General features: G+C 40.2%; 1 protein-coding gene across 4 annotated transcripts in view; it reads left to right on the top strand.

Moving 5' to 3' along the window:
• Window positions 1-19,028, top strand: part of LOC117135136 (rap1 GTPase-activating protein 1) — an 81,146-nt gene that overhangs the window by 47,188 nt on the left and 14,930 nt on the right. Inside the window, exon 1 of one of the 4 annotated variants that reach the window (XM_033295193.1) lies at window positions 1,133-2,515. The exons of the other annotated variants lie outside the window; for them this stretch is intronic. Within the exon in view, the coding sequence (XP_033151084.1) occupies window positions 2,321-2,515 (195 nt within the window). The 5' untranslated portion in view covers window positions 1,133-2,320. Of the gene's footprint in view, window positions 1-1,132; window positions 2,516-19,028 lie in introns of those variants that run through there. 4 annotated transcript variants of the gene reach the window in all.

The following is a 19,028-nucleotide window of genomic DNA, read 5'->3' as shown; positions in this document are numbered from 1 at the left end:
TTTCACTTCTTTTTTGGTCACATTTTGTTTATAAGCAGACGTGTTGACTGGCCTCCCCTCCATGGACTTTATGCCATATCAAACTAAATTTAGTATATAGCACGATAGATTTAAAGTCTTGAATGCCAAGGTCAGGCTAGAAGCAATCATAAATTGGATATGTTTATAGTGGGGCTAAGAAAAAGAACAAGCGAAGAATGATTGTGAGCTTCAGTTTACTTGAAACTGGCATGACTTATGTTTTCGGCACTTATTTTAAAATATACTTGAAATGTTTTTATAACTTTTAATCATTTACTGAGTTGTTGCTTGTTTATTTCTTTTTTTTTTGATAAAAGATGAACACTATTCAAAGTATTCTACAATATTATGTGAGTCTAAACAATTTTTTGTGATTACCCGCTAAATGTGATGCATGGGTCGAATTGTTTAAGACTGATTGTACACCATATTTTCGAGAACAAATTTTTTTAAATGAATGATATGATTTTTAGTTAGTTATTCACCACTTATGAAGATAAAAAGTCAGTAAATCTACAAAATTATTCAAATTGTAATTAGTCTCTCCCGGTTATGTTAAGCTTATTATTAAAGAATATTATGTCGTTTTTGGCTAATTCCGGCTGCATGATTAATAAATTATTTATTAAAACCAATTAAATGAACACTCCATTCAAAGTTGGCGCCCTCTCAGCTCCCACGCATGCTCTTCTCTCTCTCATTCCCTTGACGTCGCTCTCTTTCTTCGGTTATACAGCGTTCTCGCTCAGACACATACAGCTCCAATTGAGCGCCAGGCTTGGTATTTTTTAGTGTATTTCATGAGCCCGCAACGTTGCACAGTGGGAAGAAATAGTAGTAGTTGTGATAAAGTTTTTAAATGTTGAATGGAATAAATTAAATAAATTGAAAATCGCAATTAATAATGAAATTAAATTTCTTATAAAAACAATTTGGAATATGATAGAATGTTGTTCCTTAATTTATAAACAAATTTTTTACAAAGCCCATATGGATAGCATATGTACGCAAAATGTGATTTACTTAGACATCGAGTCTGGCCCACTGTGCGTTGGCAGAGCAGAGCGACAGACGCATCGGCAGAGGCAGCAAACAACATTGGATATTTTTCAGTTGCCGTTTCTCCGTTGCCGCAAGCAGACGTTTGAGCCGGTTTGAATTCAAAAATCTCGCTCTTCTGTTCGCGTTCGCGTTTTTGTTCGTTACGAATTCAAAACAAAAACAACTACCGAGGGGCACACGCATTTTGAGTTATTTTTAAAAGAAGAAGCGGCAGATTCTGCTCTTTTTTCTCGGTTTCTCCATGCTGAAACCGAAATAAAACCCAACAACAACCGAAAAACCGATTTTGTGAGTGCAATAAACCAAACTGCAGCGGTGTAAATATGCGTTGTTCGGTGTGTGTTAGTGCGGTGCATCTACGAAAATAAAACACGCATCAAAAATCTTACAATCCTATATATATACTCTCATCTATATGCATGAGCCGATCCAAGTGAAATTATTTGCCTAGAAATTGGTTGGCCGAATATTTGAAAGCCCCCAATATTTGCATATAAGCCGCAGTTTGACAGTCACCGAGCAAGAGCGCAAAAAACCCGTCAAACGAGTTAAAAAACTCGTAAAAAAGAGATATTTATGGAAAAAAATTGTTACTGTTTTGTGAGAGCAACATAGCCGAAAGCAAAAGGTTAACAAAAATTATAGCAATTACCGGAGAATATATTTTTAAGCCCGAAACCGCCCTCTAAGAAAAACCCTATCAGAGATACGGATATTGCAGTGCTAACCCAAGTTTGTGAAGCAACGAAGCAGCCACTGCAATTTCAGCATCAGCAGCATCTGGGAAAATAGTAATTTGATCTAAGCACGCCCACAATAGAAGCAGAAACCCTTCAAGAAGTAAACTAAAAAAGCCACAGCATTAACAGCACCAGAAGAACAAAATAATAATAGCTTGAAGACATAGAAGATATAATATCTACAGCAGTAACTTTAAGAGCTTTAAACATCCTCGACATTAAAGGGGATAATATGCACTTTGTCGAATATAAGTAACCAAGCTAAAGAAACCGAAACTGCATCTTCCAAGGATTACATCTATACTTTGGCTTAGAAGATCCGGAGCAGAAGCTTAAGATTGACCCGGAACCAATGCAGTAGTAGGACAATCTTTTTGAAGCAGCAGCAGCAATCGCAGCAAGAGCAGCCGCAGCAGTACTTACTGCAGCAGCAGCAACAAACAACAGTGGCATTTTATAGCGAAGGTGCCGAAAGACGTTGGGTGCGTCAGGCAGTCATGGGGGTATTGAGATGGCGCGATTCCCCCGGATCGCGGATTTCGGGCTCAATTGGCAATAGCAGCGGCAACAGCAACAACAATCACCATCACAGCAGCAATAGCAACAGCAGCAGCGGCAACAACAACGCTCATCAGCAGCAACACAACAACAACCACATCAACAATAATATGAACAACAACAACAATCGCGAGGTATGTGTGGGCATATATGTACATATATCTTTTACCCGATCCCATTTCCAATTCCAATTCCGATTCTGTTTTGACAACAACAACAAAAACGGGGCATTACGTTTGGGATACATTTCCATTAATTAAATGCAATTTGGGCGTTTGTAATTGATGTTGTTCGCTGGCGTTGCCCGTTGTTGTTTTTCACTTTTGGCTTCGATTGCGGTTAGTCACAAACACGTTGTTGCACTTTTTGAGAGCAATCGCGCATCGTGTGGGTGTCAAAGTGCAGCTGAAATGCGAGTTTTGAGAGCGATTGGAAGCCAACAAAGAATTATTATTGTACTTCAATCGTTTTTCATATTTGTGATTAGATAGCTGTGCCCTTCAGCACACAGGTTTCTAATTGCTAATTGGTTTCATACATAAAACATCAAGGGAAATACTTGCCTATATTGATTTTGTTTATATCTCATATCTAAAGCTTGAATCGATCGAGTTGTATATATTTTACATTAGCGATAATAAGTTTCAACATAATACTACAACACCTTTTTTTCAAGAGAATTGTTTGTGTTATTTATATAAGTTCATGTAGTATGTAGTTCATAACTAAATTTATCAATTTTAAAAACTACTGAAAGCTGATGATTAAAGCCCCTAAACGATTGTTGACTGGCTTATATTGTGTTCACAGTTTGTGAGCCATTGCCAGTCTCAACTTCTACTTAAAACCCCCCTTTTTAATACCCCTGATAATGACTTTTGAAACTGCTCCATGCACGCATTGTGGGGTCTGTTCTCGGATCGTTCTCGATGGCTTATCAACCGCCACCGAATATGGCCCGCTTTAATACCAAAAAAATGAATGAAAAACGGTCGTTTTATTGTAATTTCCATTAAAATGTTACTCAGCGTCTGTTCACACATGACTTGTTCTCTGTGAGTGTGTGTAGTTGTGTGCTTTTAAGTTGCTTAATTTAAATAAAGTCAGAGTCAACAACTCCATGAACGCCTCGCTGATAACACACATGTTGAATGATGCTTTGTAATTTTTATGTCGCAAGACAGTGCCCGCAATTTGTTGCCGGACTACCTAGAAAGTCAAGAATCTTCGGAGGCAATTTGTTGGTCGATTGGAAAATCGACTAGAAAACGATGAGAAGAAGAGAGATACAAGAGACAGCCGGAGTTGACACATTTCGTATAAATCACTCAACAGCCGTCGCCACAGCGAAAGCGGAATCAAGTTTTTGGTACGAGGTCTAGGGACTCATCATTATGATGACGATGATTGGGTTGTTGATTGTGATTGAGATTGTGATTGCATTCATCATCATTATGCCCATTAGCCGCATTCTCCGCTGGAAGCTTTTACCTACGCACTTTTACTTCTACACCAAGCTTCTCTTCCCGTCTCGCTGTATCAACAAATGTATCTCAAAGATACTTTGGACTTGCACAACTTTCGCCAAACACACACATAGATCGCACGCTCCAATTGAGGTTTTTAGCCCCGTTCTCCATTCGAATTCCCCAATTCCCAAAATTGTTATCGCCACCTTGTACATTTCTGTGTCTTGCAATTTTATTCGCATTTAATACAATTTGCTTGTGCCTGTTCGTTTTGGAATTTCGATACACTTAACAAAATGCAGTTTAATCGAAAGTGTGATAATAAATGCATGACCCAAGTTCATAAATATTCCACATTTAAATTCTTACCCAAGAACTGAAAATATCAAAGAAAGGTGGCGACAGTTTGGTTTTCTGTGCACATGTATCCGAGCAAAAATAATCTTTCAGGCCCCATTCAGTCTGCTGATGATACAGATGATGATGTTGAATACAAAAAGCCGCAAAAACTTTCGCTGCTTGCTTAGCAGATACATTTGTATCTCCCTCTTTCGATTTCGTAAGCATTCCACATGTGCTATCCCTTTGTGTATCTGCCAGATACTTTCGATGCCTACGTATCAGCTGGGGAAATTTCTCGCTGCGTTTGATGTCAAGGTTTCCCCGGCTAATTCTGAATAGAGGGTACCACTTGAAATGTTTAGAGACCTGCGTTTTTCTCCCACCCATAACCTCCTGCTGTGTGTGCACTTCAAGATACTCGTACAAAGATACAAGATACTGCACAGGGGAGGGGGGTGGACAATTCTGAAACCGAGAACGAGTTGAAGAAACCGCCTCAAGGTCTCTCGGAAACGCTTTCGCTTTTTGTCGCCACTCGAAAACTGTCTGCCCTTAAATGGCCAGCATGTAACTAACGATCGGTGCAGGCGACTCCTATACCTCATAAATCCCCCTCTACCCCCTATATGTACTATACACCACAAATGTATATACATATATGTATATAATGCATATGGATTGCAGTCGAGCTGGAGGCGCGTGTCTTGCATAATGGCCTACGATTAATGGGTAAAAAAGGAGTATGCACGAGAGGGGCAGAGAACTGCTAATGAAAAGACTCCTTTTCTGTCTGCTCGCTTATTTTGTACTTTTCTGTAGTGATTCATGGCCCGTGGTACCGCGTCATTTAGTCAATCGTTCAGTTAGTCAATTGCTAAAGCCACCGCGTACTTCCTTCTGGGAACGACCAGCACCGGATATCCATTTTGCATTTTGCAAAAAAGAAATGAAGCAAAATATAAAAAAAAATAATAATAATGTGTGATTCTCTTTGACAATAATGACGATGTTGGCAGGAGAACGATGATGATGATTATGCCATGCCTCAGACTGATTAAAAGCAGACAACAATGCCCACACAAGCGGGAGAAAAGCAGGAAGAAGGCGGTAAAATCGAGTAGGGGAACACCAGACAGAGGATAACCCACACGGTACTGCAAATGCGCTACAGTAGTATGAGAAAGAGAAACCGATAAGAGCAGGTAGTGCCTGCGATCCCATATACCAGATAAGACTCGGCAAACTGATGGATCAATGAATGGTAAACAAACACAAGAGGAGCAGAGAAAGTAGCTATCGATAGGGATAGGGCCTTCCAAGAACTGTTTTCAGGGTATGTAGAGGTATCAGTTGAAGATCTTGTTATGGTAAGAAAACTATACAGAAATAGATTGCTTTCTGTTTACTGTTGGGTATAATTGGAAAAAACAGTGTACAATGTGTGATAAATAGAGAATAGATTAGGTAACTAATATATGATTAAGAAAATGTGTTTGAAAGTATAACAAGCAATGTTATAAAATATGAAATGGCATTACTGCATCGCCGCTATTGACTGTTTCGTTATGATAAGCTATTGTCGCCCATGAATGTAGACCCTTTCCCATTACTATAATTTGGCATAACATTTTCCCCCAGAGCGTTACCAGTTTCATTTATTCCTAGGCTACCCACCACACGTGTTTCTCCATTTCCCCCCTTTTAACCCATTCGCGTTGGCAGCAATTGTTGGCTCCGCATATACAATGGCTTATATGGATGGCCATATGTACATATGCATACTATATATCTAAGTAATGGCAACAAATGTGATGACAATGCGGCATTAAAAAGCATGAAAAACCTAGCCAGCAATTGTTGTTTTGGTTTCTGTTGCTGCTGCTGTTTATTGTGTAATGTTAAAAGTTGTGTTGACGACATTGACTTGCCAGCATTGTTTTTGTTGTACCTGCTGCTGATGGCAGCGGTAAAAGCAATCACAAATAAAAAAAAAAAAGTGTAAATAAAAATGAAAATATAAAAATATTGCGTTTTGGGGGGAGACAATGAAGTCAATTCTGGAAAGGAAGCTTTGGCCAAACATTGACACTGGCTTATTAGCTACCTTAACACAATTTTCAGTGGGCTATCTTTGCCACACATTTCCACAGTGTGTATCTTTATCTGTTTCGGTTGCAAGATAAGATATGATTTTGGAGGTCTTCGTCTGCTTTTATTTGCCCGAAATAAAGAAGAAACACATTTTTATCATTCTTTTTTATTTAGATATACAAATTTAAACTGAAGATAAGGTCGCACATTATTTGTGTATCTTTTCTTTAATGATTAAACAATTTTCGTGTTTGAGGCAGCTGCTTGGTTTATATTTCTTTTTCGAGGGCCATCAGAGACACACTTCCAGCATCTAAAAAAGTATCTTGACAAATTGAAAGCTGACAAAATTGCGACAGTCGATGTCAACTGTTGACAAATAAAGTGGTTATATGGCGAAATCGGTTCTGGACTATAAATATATATAGTATATGCCAGGCCCACACCTTTTAACAGCTCGAAATTATGAAATTTTTCACCCAAAAGTTTCACTCAAAAGAATCTGTCAGTCTTTGTGCCGCTATATCTTTTGTTTGCCCCCACTCCAAGCAAAAGTAAAAGTTGTTTCTTTTTTCATTATAGACGTCATAAATAAGCCCAGATATTCCGATTTAATATTCTGTTAATACCTTTATTATGTCGCCCAGATTTTCACTTTGTTTTCTATATGCAAACTATATCAATATGTGAACGTTTATACACACACACACTGATTTTAATCGCTTTCGCTTTATTTGTTTCCCAGACTAAACAAAACAAATCGTTTCTATAGAAGCGGCTTAGCTCAAACGAAAAACGTTTTTTTTTTTAATGGCAAATTTGTGAAAATTGCTCGCGCTCATTTCAATTTGAAATTAATGAAAAATAGTTGCCATTGTTGCGATTTTATTGCAATTAACTTTGGCAACCATTGTATGTTCGTTTTGGCCTCCGATCGGCGAACTTGGCGCCTTTTTTCTCGCCGTTTCTTGTTGGCGACGCACTGAAGTTGCCAAATGTTATTGACCCAAATTGAAAACGTATATAAAAAAAAGAATAATACACGAGGCAGCCATTCGAAATAGAACCAAGCAAACAGAAAAACCGAATTAAAAAAGTACAAACAGTGGAGCAGTGGATTCAGGCTAGATGGCTCGATTTATGACCACATGGTACTCCGTAAACTGGAGGCCATTTATATTGTCTGACAATTTGACACGACTCTGCCAGCGAGTGAAAAATGCAAGTAGAACTCAAATTATATACGGCAGATCAATTTTGTGGCCAGTGGTTGAGGTTTTTGTGGCTGAAAAAATTGTCTTCTAAAAATTTATAAATTAAAATTGGGCCAAAACAGAAGTAGAAACTTCTATGTCTCTTAAAAAAGTACTACTTTTTTTAAGAATATTCTTAAATAATTGTATAACTGACATGCAGAAAATCTTATCTTATCAACGCGTATCGATTACTTAATTTGCCTGCCATTGAGTTGCATTTAATTAGGTAAGGGTACAATTATCTCGATCAGTAAATACGAACTTTCCCAACAATATTCGAGCCCCCAACTGTGTTTGTACTGCTTTTGTTCGCATTCGTTTATATTACTTTTATTTATACGCATTCCTTGTCTCTCCGTTTAAGGCAAGTATTTGCATATCTGTTATCTGACTCTAAGTTTTGTTTAAACATTGGCAAATTTAGCACATGCCGCTCCACGCCGCACTCTCCCTCCCCCATCGGTTGGCCCAAATTGCAGCAGCTGAGCCAACAGACGCCAGTAGGCTCGGATTTTCCAAAAGTGCGGGCAAAAGCGAAACGAAATTCCACGGCCCGAAGTGGAAACCTTGTCGCGTCTGTTTGTTGACAAACTAATTGCAACATTTTGCATTTGGAGTTCGCTTTTAATTAGCTGGAGATACAGATGCGAACGCAATCTGAGCTTGAGACTGAGACTTGAGATCGCAACTTGACTTTTACTATCAATTAACATAATTGGCGGCGCCTGCTTCGTTCGCCGTCTCCCGATTCGATTATTTGCACAATGTAATTTGTCATGATTAGATACATTTGGCTAACTGCAACTGTTTCGTTAATTGGCGGCAGAGTCTAAAAAGCAATTTGGGTCACACACACACACGTACATACATCGAGCGAGGAATTTCAATTTTTAAAGCAACGGCGATTTGGCCGCCGAGAACTCTGCGATGAAATCTATTAGCCAACTGGCGGTCTTTGAACTTTCCACACGTTCTCCATTTCCCTGCATCTCTCTATGAGCCGGAGATTTATGTATATCATAATCATGGCAGGCATAGCTCCAGAGAAGAACCTCCAAGGCATTGCACGCTCAAGTTTGCCATTTTGTTGATACCTCTTCTAAGTAAAGGGTATTTAGACTATCGAAAATGCATACCATGCACACAACATGTAAGATGGTTCAGTTTCTTGTCATTAGAACGGTAAACCAAAGATTATTATATCCTTATTTCGCATGAGAGCGGCAAAAAGGGTATCCCATCTTCGTGGCTCTTTCGTTGCGTCCGCTTTGTGGGCCATATTGCGCATACGCCATGTTCGCCGGGCCTAGATAGCAAAGCCGAGATATGCGGGCCCATGCTGCATTTGATGCCTGCCGTGGAGCCAAAGCGAGATGCTTATCCCCAACTGGCCGAGATGAGATGGCTGGAGAATCATTTTGCGCTGTTGTCTTCTTGCCACGCTTTGTTGTCTTTGTTTTGCCGGGAAAGAGAAGTGAAAAGTTGCCATAAGCAGCAGCGTTTGTTTGGTTTTTTTTGCCCCTCTGTCTCCGTTTTTTTTTTGTACGTTTTCGATGCGTTGGTGACCCAGAAAAGCTTCCATACCAGCTGCTAACTGACGGCGCTGGCGGTTCTGATGGTGCCAGTGGTGCTGTAAAGTGCCCGAATGCGACCGCAGTGGATCGGGAACAGCTGCAAGTGTTTTGCTCCAGGTCGCTTCATTTTACTGCCACTCCCCCCGCACTTCGAACTCTGAGGGCCTCTCGAGTCTTCGTCTGTCGTCGCAGTTGAAATGCAAGTGGGAATCGGAATTGGTTCAGCATATGGTCATGACGTTTGCTGTACATGGGCCAACTGATTTATGTGTTGAATACGGGGGCAAATGCCAGTTTCAAGTATCCATCTCTTGTTTGTTTGGTTTTATCTGCTACCAATTATTATTCAAACAAATTTAAGTTTAAGAGATTTATAGATAGATTATTCTGCATTTTACAAAGTAAACTACTTAAGTTTTACCTTTTTCACTTGCACAATTTGCATTAACATTATCCATATATAACCATCAACACTTTACGCATGCCAAGCGATTATATTTTTTCTTCATTACTTCACCATTTAAAAAGTAGATATGTGTTTAATGAAAAACTTGTGCCATTAAAAATTTACATGTTAGCTAAGTACAGGTTTCTTTACCATTTTTTTTTTGTTTTTGCCGTGGTAAACGAGTTTTATTTACAAACAATTTTTACCCGTAGTTGATTTCACAGTTCTCGTGTTAAACGAACATGTTTATTTGGCTTTAGTTTGCTATTTGCCGTTCAAACGAGCTGTTGACGGAGCCCGCTTATGTAATCATAATTCACCTAGTGGCTGTCAAACTGTAGACAGCTGAGCTAGGCTTGAAAAATGAACAATACAACAATCAAAGTGTGTAATTACTGCCAATATGTAAACAAATTTGATTTGCCTTGCCATTAGTCAGGATATAATTATAGAACTATGCACAATCAAAGTTGTTCATACTTGGTTAAGTTTTTGCTTATAAATATAAGCTGTGTCATTAGAGCCTTTACAGATTGATGTTTAAGAAGCTTGAAAATCTTCTAGAATTCTTTTCTCCCAGAGAATTTCAAAGACACTTTCTTTGGCCGACTTTTATCACTTTCAAATTCTATAATTGGTTCTCAGCTAGATTTTTGCTGATACATTTTTTCAGATTCGCTTCGGGAAATTTATCTCTGCGTTGGCAATTATTTCAATTTGCCTGTCGACTCGCGCTGACTGACTCGAATGCTTTCTATGACAATTTGCAATTGCTGGAATTGCAATGCCAATTGGCTCGGATATTTTCTGAATCAATCATTCAAGCCACTGGCCACTCTATTATACTTTTTGCAACAATTTCACTTTGCCTCGCAAAACTTTCATTTTAATTAGGAGCGAGGCAAAGCACAGCAAAACAAAATCAAAATCAATTTCAGATAACTAGCCAAGAGATTGGATTGGAAAACCGACCGCAGATTCAATTTTCAGAGGTCAATTAGCACAACTCTTGACGGACATGTGGCTGGGGGGAAAACCGGTTTTGGATCAAATTTACAATTTTTATTCACTTACCATTTGAAAGGCAAAAAAAAAAAAAACATTTTTCTGCTGCTTTACTTTGCATTGTTTGTTGCTCAACGAAAAGTCAAACGTGGCTAATTACCAGCTATTGCTGGCGTCATTGTTTGCGGCAAATTCGTGTGCAAGGTGTGTCTGAGCAGCAGTTTTGCGGACCCGTCACAATAACACTCGCAAAGTCACCCGATCGCGATTGAAACCACCCACCCGAATGGCCTTTGGGTGCACTAAGGTTTCAGTTGCGAAAATCATTGAAAAAAAGAATTGGATTGCCAAAAGAAATTCAGTCAATATGGCTACAGTTTATCACGGCATATTTGTGGCATTTCTATTTGTATGCTTAAATTCTAATTACTGGGCAAGTTAATTATTATTTTATGTAGTATACTTTTCTCCTAGTGCATTACTAAAATAGCTTAGAAAACGAAGTCTTGTTGATATGGACTGTAAATTGAAACCTTAGTTATCCTTCATGCTCGGTCTGGCAGTCTAGACATTGTGTTTTACCTAATCGAAACAGGCAGAGTCGTGAGTTGAGTCACACGGAAAACTATCAAATAATGCACGAAATCAAAAGACCAAGAGCCGCTTCTTGAGTCATTCACCCAAGAACCAATAAATTGCCCAGCAATGTCCCATAAATTCGGAACCAATACTATAGATACAAACTATCTATTCACATTCCTGGTTCTCAGCATTGTATTTGACTAATTTCAATAAATCTTTTGTGATTTCTGTTGCTATTTCTATACACACACTCGCTTTGGTCTATTTTAATCAAAGCCACCCAAGTTCAAATGTCAATGGCAAGTAAATTGAGTAAAATAACACAAAATCAACGTTTTGCTAATGGACAGCCAATTTTGCGTTCGCACACGCTGTCGCACAGATACAAAGATACACAGATACGAATGTATCTTTAATTGCCGCAAATTGGCTTTGAGCTAACTTTGCTATGGATTTTTTCTCTTCCCAATTTTCCTTTTTTTATTTTCTCTTTTTTGTGCTGCAGTCAAGTCAATTTACATCCTGCGGAGGACGCTGTGGGCGCTGTGGGCGTGGCAGCAGCGCGTAGGTGGCACTAATTCAGTTTCCTGTCCCTGGCGCCTGCCACTTAATGACAGGCGTCTCTCGTCTCGTTTCCTCCTTCCACAATGTTTAGCCTTCCACGAAATGGGCACCGAGGTTTTTATTCTCCTACCTGAATTTCCCGGGGGTTTCGAGCCATGTGCTGATGTCACGTTCGGGATCGCGATCCACAGCCCTATGGTCACCGCCTTTCGTAAATCCTCATTACTGCATGCCACACGCTTCAGATTCTGACTCTTACTTGGGTTTTCTTATTTTTAGTTAATTGTTTACGGTTGACTTTTTTTGTTTGGCTCGTAAAATGTATATTTTCTGAAATGTTTATGGGGGACATCTGAAAATCAGCGCCAGGTACGACAATTTCAATTTATTTACGATCGTTTGTATATATTTTTAAGAATGTGAGGCTGGTCACGTCGAAATGGCGTTGCAAACAGTTTTGCAAATTAATGAGGCAGTTATGTACAGACGGGAAAAATTGTACTACTTTAAAATATACTTATAAGATGACTAGAAAAATATTAAAAATAAAACGAACTGTACACCTTTGCCCTAATTTAATTAAATTTCATTTTTGAAGAAGCCTTGCTCTATTTAATAAATACATAAAGAACATTTAAATTTGTGTTGTCTTCCCTTCTGCCGGTCTTATCATTTATTTACGTTCAGTGTTATTTTATGACTGCTGATTTGGAACTCTGTTTGAATGCATTTAACCCACAATATAATCGATGCAATGCTCCAGAAAATTTTCCACGTCACCCCTCGTAAATAAATATTACAATTTCAGACATTAGATAAGCGAAAAGCTGGGCCAAATTGCTTTTGTTCGTCTATTTGCATATGATAAAAGTATTGATTTTTGTTGCCGACAAAGTGGAGACACACCTCCTGAAATCAGATTATTTTGGGGGGTAATAACCAAACTAGTGTCACTTCATTTGACAAGATTATTAGCCGCAGCCAAATAAAAACAGAACAAGGGCCGAAACCGTCAACAAAATTATATGTTCTTGTTTGCTCGACGCTTTAACACTTAACAACTACAGACGGCAACAAGAACTAAAGGTCAAATGGGCTGTAAACATAAAGCAAATGAGGCAGTTGTAAAAACGAGAAAATTTCGATGCGGGTTGGCGGAGCTTCCTCTGCAGATTGCGCAATTCCCTGAACCACAGCAGCCAACCGAAAAAAAAGAAGGAAAGGAAACCAGTCCTTACATGGCCAAACTCAGGAGCTCGCCAGGTGAAAGCCCTCGCTTCCTTGGCCATTCTGTCAGCTGTCAAATGACATTTATTATAAAACATTTAAATGTCAGCATCGATCGTTTGGTGGCCAATTGTTTTCCCTGTCGCTGCCTATAAATTTCCAGCAGCTGACGATGATGATGATTTGTGGCGGGGGAAATGCGGAGCTTCTTCGGCCAACTCAAACGAGCCGTCAAATGGTCAGTCTTCTGTTTTTGGTCTTTTTATATTTTTGTTTTGCCCTGTCTTTGTCTCCTTTCATTTGGCTCAACAGATCGCCGCCTGAGCTGGCATGATGTCATATCGGATAGACAAAGGCCGGATCGGTTGCCAAGTCGGTTTGGTCCGCGGCTGTGCCCTAACGGAAATGTTAAGAGGAGCTCTTAAAATTAGTTGTTTTTAAAAGGGGAAAATGATAGTATGTATGTATAGCCTTTAAATGATAAATATGGGTTTGTTTGCGGTTGATTTATGAGACGATATCCAGGTGGAAATTGTTTACAAGAGTGTTTGGGTGAGGCCTGCGTAATCTTCAGATTGTATATAAATGTTATTTATTAAGGACATGCCTTTCATACAAACTTAAGAGCATCCAAATAATCTGTTAACTTTTTACTTTCGCAGTGTGTAGTCATTCCTGAATGTCTTTTGCTGTTCTTTCAGTCCCGACATAGCTAATTCTGGTTGTTGTCGCTGCTATTTTTGCATTTGGGCGTTTCGACATGTGCTTATTGTAATTTCCAGCCGGCGCCTTTCCCAAAAGAGGGGTTACCAAACGTAGAATGATATGGGGGGCACTGCCCACCATCGAACCTCCAACTCAACCCTTTTGCTGTTTTCAGTTTTTGCCGGGGCTCTATGATGATTTAATATGTAGGCAACTCGCTTATGACATGGAAACAAGCCACAATCCACAAGCCGCAAACGAAAGGCGAAACAAGAACTGTGTGAATGGAATGAATGGGTGGGGATAATGGTTGGTGGATAGATGTTGGCTATAACCAGAGGGGGGATCTATATGCTGGCTGTATAGTGGTAAATGGGCGGCAGCAAAAAAGGTGCGCCTTTAGCGGCTCCAGGGAAAACGAGGCACTGGCGAATATTTTTCGTTGCCTGACTCGGCAACGTTTTTTTTTTTTGGCCAAAGTTCAGAGCACTTATGGGGCTGGGGGGGGCAAGGAGTCGAGCGGGAGGCTGACTCCTCCGGTTTGGTTGACTCATGGAAGTCACGTATGTATGCCCAGCAAAAAAGCTGTGCTCGCATTTGGGACGCGGCATTCGGCGCTCTCAGCTTGGCACGCCATGTTTATTAATATTTAAATGCAACGAGCCATTCGCCATGCGAACAATTTCAGGCTTAAATGCGGCAGAAAGGGGCGCCAAAAAGGAGTCTCCAGGGGGACCTAGGTGCCGTTTGCGTAATCCTTTGCCAATGCTCCAAATGCAGAGAATGCGAGTTGGAGAACAGAACGGTGAGAGTCCATTGCTGCCTACACATGTTACATTTCCAATGAAGCATGTTGTCCAAACACGAACATTTCCCTATCTACATGCAGCCACCACTCCCACTTTATCGCACATTTGGCAGGGTTTGCAAATGATCATCATCATTTGTTGAAGGGATTTCCAATGGTTTACTTGTGTACGAGCTTGGGTTAGGTCATGAGTTGGCTTAGGTCACCCTCTGGTGGCAAATGGCTATGAGACTTAACCTAAGCCAAGAAATAGGAGTATTGTCTGGATGGAATTTGCAATGGAAACGACCTTAATTTCGCACAGTGCAAGGAGTTACCGTGATACACCGATTTCCCATCATAGCAGCAGTTTTTTATCCCTGGTTCGTGGGCTTGGCCACCTCATTAGTTGCACTTCCTGAACGAAGTTTCGTTGTGGTTTGCAAACGTTGCTCCTTTGGTAACGGGTAAGTTAAGTGAAGCCTGTTAGCTGACCAGATCCGTTCCAGAACCCACTTTGTATCCATATCTCTTACCACTTGTGAGTCCTGCACGCATCCCACATCCGCTTGCAATTTGTTTCGCTGTGTTTTCCGGTATGTTCCTGTATTTTCTGTACGTTTTTTCGGTTTCTGGTGAGGCAAAACCACTCGAGTTCGTCTGCAGTATCTCATACCCTGAACAGCTGTCTACTTATTATTTTGGCTTCTCCCCCGGCTTTTGTGCAGTGTTCTTGGCTGCACCTGCTCCTCTTCAAGGAACAATTGTTTCCCATGAAGTGTACTCTGCGTCTGTCTCTTTCTGCGTACGCCTCCTCATGTTTTTTCCTTTTTGTTTTCCTGCCTGCACAAGGATGTTTATGCTTTCGGACTAGTTACCCACCGACTTTTGCCTCATTTGCATTACAAATCAGTGGCAGTTGAGCAAGTGAAAAATCCTTGCGGCGACCCAGTTTTCCTATCTATCTAAGTATCTCCATTTAACAGTGCCTGCCAGCAGTTTGCGCATCAAAGATTCATTTCGCATAAATCGCTGACCGTTTTTAGCCTCGATTTTTTGACTCCATTCCCACGCTGTAATAAAAACCAACCTCTGGCAGTGCAGTTTTATTTAGGGGGAGAAAAGGAACTGAAAAAATATTTTTTTTTCAGAACTTAGGAATGGGCGTTTCAGCTGCCCTTTTCAAATGTTTTTTGCTCACTTTCAAAAACCTAACCAAAATTTTCCCCTCTTCTTTCTTTGCAGGTTAGTACCGAAAAAAACGCACATGATGAAGGGATCGCGGAAAAAAAGAGGCGGAGATGGGTTAAAAACAGCGGAGTTCGCAATTTTAATGCTCATGAATTATGAACTAAATCCGATTAGTAACAGAATGATAAAGCAATAGAGCGCCTGGTACGGGTTTTATAATATCTCGGCATATTTTTAATTCGCCAAATGTAATTGGTGAGGCATTTATGGCATTTTGTGACACGTTCCCTTTCCCCGCTATGGATTTATAGTTGGGAGCTAAGCCGTTCTGGTCAGGCTTAGGCAGGTTTCACTGTACACAGAGAGAAACTTGAGCAAAACAAAATGTATTTATATATTGAAAACACTGATTTATAGCCATTATTATCTTTGTCTTAATTTCCTACTTCTTTACAAACAAAAACAGAGCAGCAAGGCAATATTAAAAAAACACAATAGTTTTTCTGTGCGTGTACAGCGAAATCTCTTAAGCGGCTTAGGCCATCGGCTCACTCTTAGAAACCAAAGGCAGCGAATAATCGTTCACCTGGCGGCTTTGGCCTGAGACAGGTGTAGCGCTCAATTAGCCATAAGACCCAGAGTCTCTACCTTTTCTTCCCCTCCTTCCACGGTAACTCAAACTTTTGGTTACTTTCACTAGCGCTGAAAACTGTGGGAGAACTTTTCCGAGACAGAATCGATTTCTGTCTCAGCTGACAAGTTTTGGACTTTATTTCCCCAGATGAATGCCGTTGGTAATGTCAAGAAAATGGTATGGTAGGAAAGGCCATAACCCTTGGGTATCCGCATCCGCATTGACATCCGCAGCGTGTGGGAAAAACTCGCAACTCAAATGGAGCTCAACTCTTGTGACAAGTTTTAATTACATGCGACATCCGTTGACATTTCCATTGATCAGGCCAAAACGGAAATTACTTTTGGGCCATCCATCCATCTAGCGTTTGGGCCATTTTGAGAATGTTTGCCCACACATTAGGGCAATTGTTTGCTCTGCTCGTCTCAGACGTTCATACTCATCTGTCTTAGTTTTATTTTCATGCTCAGCGTTTAGAGCTCGCAATTAAGCAATCAAGCAAATGTTGATTAATTAGCCAACGAGTTAATGGAGCTGGAGAAAATCGCTTGATTTACATGTCAAGCGATTATGATTTAATTTCAATATCAATCCACAGGCAATGACTTACAAGGTCATTTCGATTCCAGAGACAAAGATATTGGAAAAGATCTGTAGCTTATTTCCTGCATATGATATATGAGTACTGAACTGAATTGTTTTTTCAAAAATGATAGATGACTTTTTGAGCTTTGAATTTTATAACATTTTGAGACAAAACCACGCGAGTTTCGCCAAATCGCCCGACACTATGGTTAATGTCTTCATCTCACGCAGCTTTCGTTGGATATCATCATCAAGGTATCATCACAGTGATTTCTTTATGAGACAAGTTTAATGAACTCCCCTGGCAAAATGTTTCATTAGCTTACAATTGGGGCTTCAAGGGGTTAAAAGGGGAAACTGTAGTGCCCGAGAAAAAATCGCACATTTGATGTGGAGCTCGGTGGGTAATTAAGCGATGTGGCAACCCTGTCCGCCGCCATGGGTTCCCATAATTTATGGCCTGGCAAATAATTATAATAGTAACACAATGTCTGAGAGGGGGGGTATCTCCCCACTATTCTCCGCCATTGTACAAAAGAGCCTTAAATTTTATTGCATTAGACGCAACTTTGTTACTCTTTGATTATGGGAAAATGCTGGAAAAGCCTCTGCGGCGGCTACTGCAGTAATTTCGTTGTTTTTCCCTCTCGACTTGGCCTGGCTAACGGTAAGCCCCGGCTAACTGCAACGGCCACTTTTTGTTGCTATTGTGGATTTCCTCGAGGTTGTTGTTGCTGTTACTGTTGTTGTGTCTCTGCCTGCATTTGCAATTATGCAAGTTGGGTTCTAGAGGCTGCAATTGAGATTGAGACGACGACTGCCACCAGACAAGACAACAAATTTAGTCGAGAGGAGGAAATACAAGGGAAAGGAGTGGCACAGTGAAAAAAATAGTACTTGAATCTAGAGTAACCTAGATTCATCAGTGGCTCCAATAGTTTCCTAGGAGTTGAACTACTTTAAATATTAAGTATTTTAAATTTTAACGATCGTTATTTATAAAACTTCTCAGTTTAATTTTGAAAGAACTCCATGTGATTCCCATTTTTCTAGCCGTGCATAAGGAAATCAAGTCTTGGAAGTCGACTCTTTGGCCACTTGCCACTTGTTTGCATAAGACTGGAATTCTGCGTTGCGTTGCGTCATTAATAAAAATGTCTGGCAATGGCTTAAAATTTATGGCAAGCTCTTGGCCTGGCCAGCACTTTAGACGAGGGAGACGGCACGATGCCGGTTGACAGTAAGCGGGTTTCCACTGTCCCCAACCTGCAGAACTGCAAACTGTAGTTGCTCTACGCTTGTGCTTGTCAAACTGTAATGAATTTTAAATCTCCTCGAGTGGGGAGATTTATGATTACTACTCGCACGCAATTTGTTTGCTCCACTTTTGGGAAACCAACTGCTGTCCTGGAAATTGTGACACGTGGCTCTGTCACGCCTCCTCGTCCACCTTTTCCTGGCTTATATCAGTTTACTTTGGCTCGTCATTGTCATAAAATAATAAATGCCGCTTATAAACACACATTGTCATCGTCAGGGGATGGGTAAATAAATGTAGGGGTAGTTGGGGAACATAACCAATCATTAATTCGATTGTGGCACAACTCTGTCTTTAGGGTTGCCCCACCATTCGACAGGCTAAAATGTCAATAAAACTATTGTTGTCCGTGTCGGAGAGTGACCCAGAAAATGAGTTTGTTGACGTCATGCCGAGAGCCAATGAATGTCCATTCGTGCACTGGGAAAATTGTGGTTAAAGTCGTTTTCAGAAAGACCTAAAAGTAAAGTAGGAATATAAAAGTAGTAAGTGTGCATTTCCACAGATTGGCAATGCAAAAAATCCTTGGTTTTCCATAACTTTTTCGCACTGTGTAAAGGAAACGCGGTGAGCTCAATCATCCCTGTCAGCTGGACAGGAAGAGGGGCAGAGGGACCAGAGAGGAAGTTGAAAGGAAGCCAAGACGGAAGGATGCATTATGCTCGCCTTTCGGCTTTCTGTGGTTTCGTTTCATTCTCAGTTTCGCTGGAACTTCCGGTCCAAATGGATTTATTTTTCTTCTTTTGCTTCCTCTGCTTCGCCACATTGGCTTTGGTTTATTTTTTATTAATTATTGCCTTTTTTGGTGGCCTAAATTTAGGTGTCAGCTGCTGGCGGCAGCTGCCAATTTGAAATTTTATACTTTGCGG

The sequence above is a fragment of the Drosophila mauritiana genome, chromosome 2L (genome assembly GCF_004382145.1).
Source record: "Drosophila mauritiana strain mau12 chromosome 2L, ASM438214v1, whole genome shotgun sequence".
NCBI classification, from domain to species: domain Eukaryota; kingdom Metazoa; phylum Arthropoda; class Insecta; order Diptera; family Drosophilidae; genus Drosophila; species Drosophila mauritiana.
Note: the sequence above shows the minus strand (reverse complement) of the source record. Positions and strands in the feature narration are given on the sequence as shown.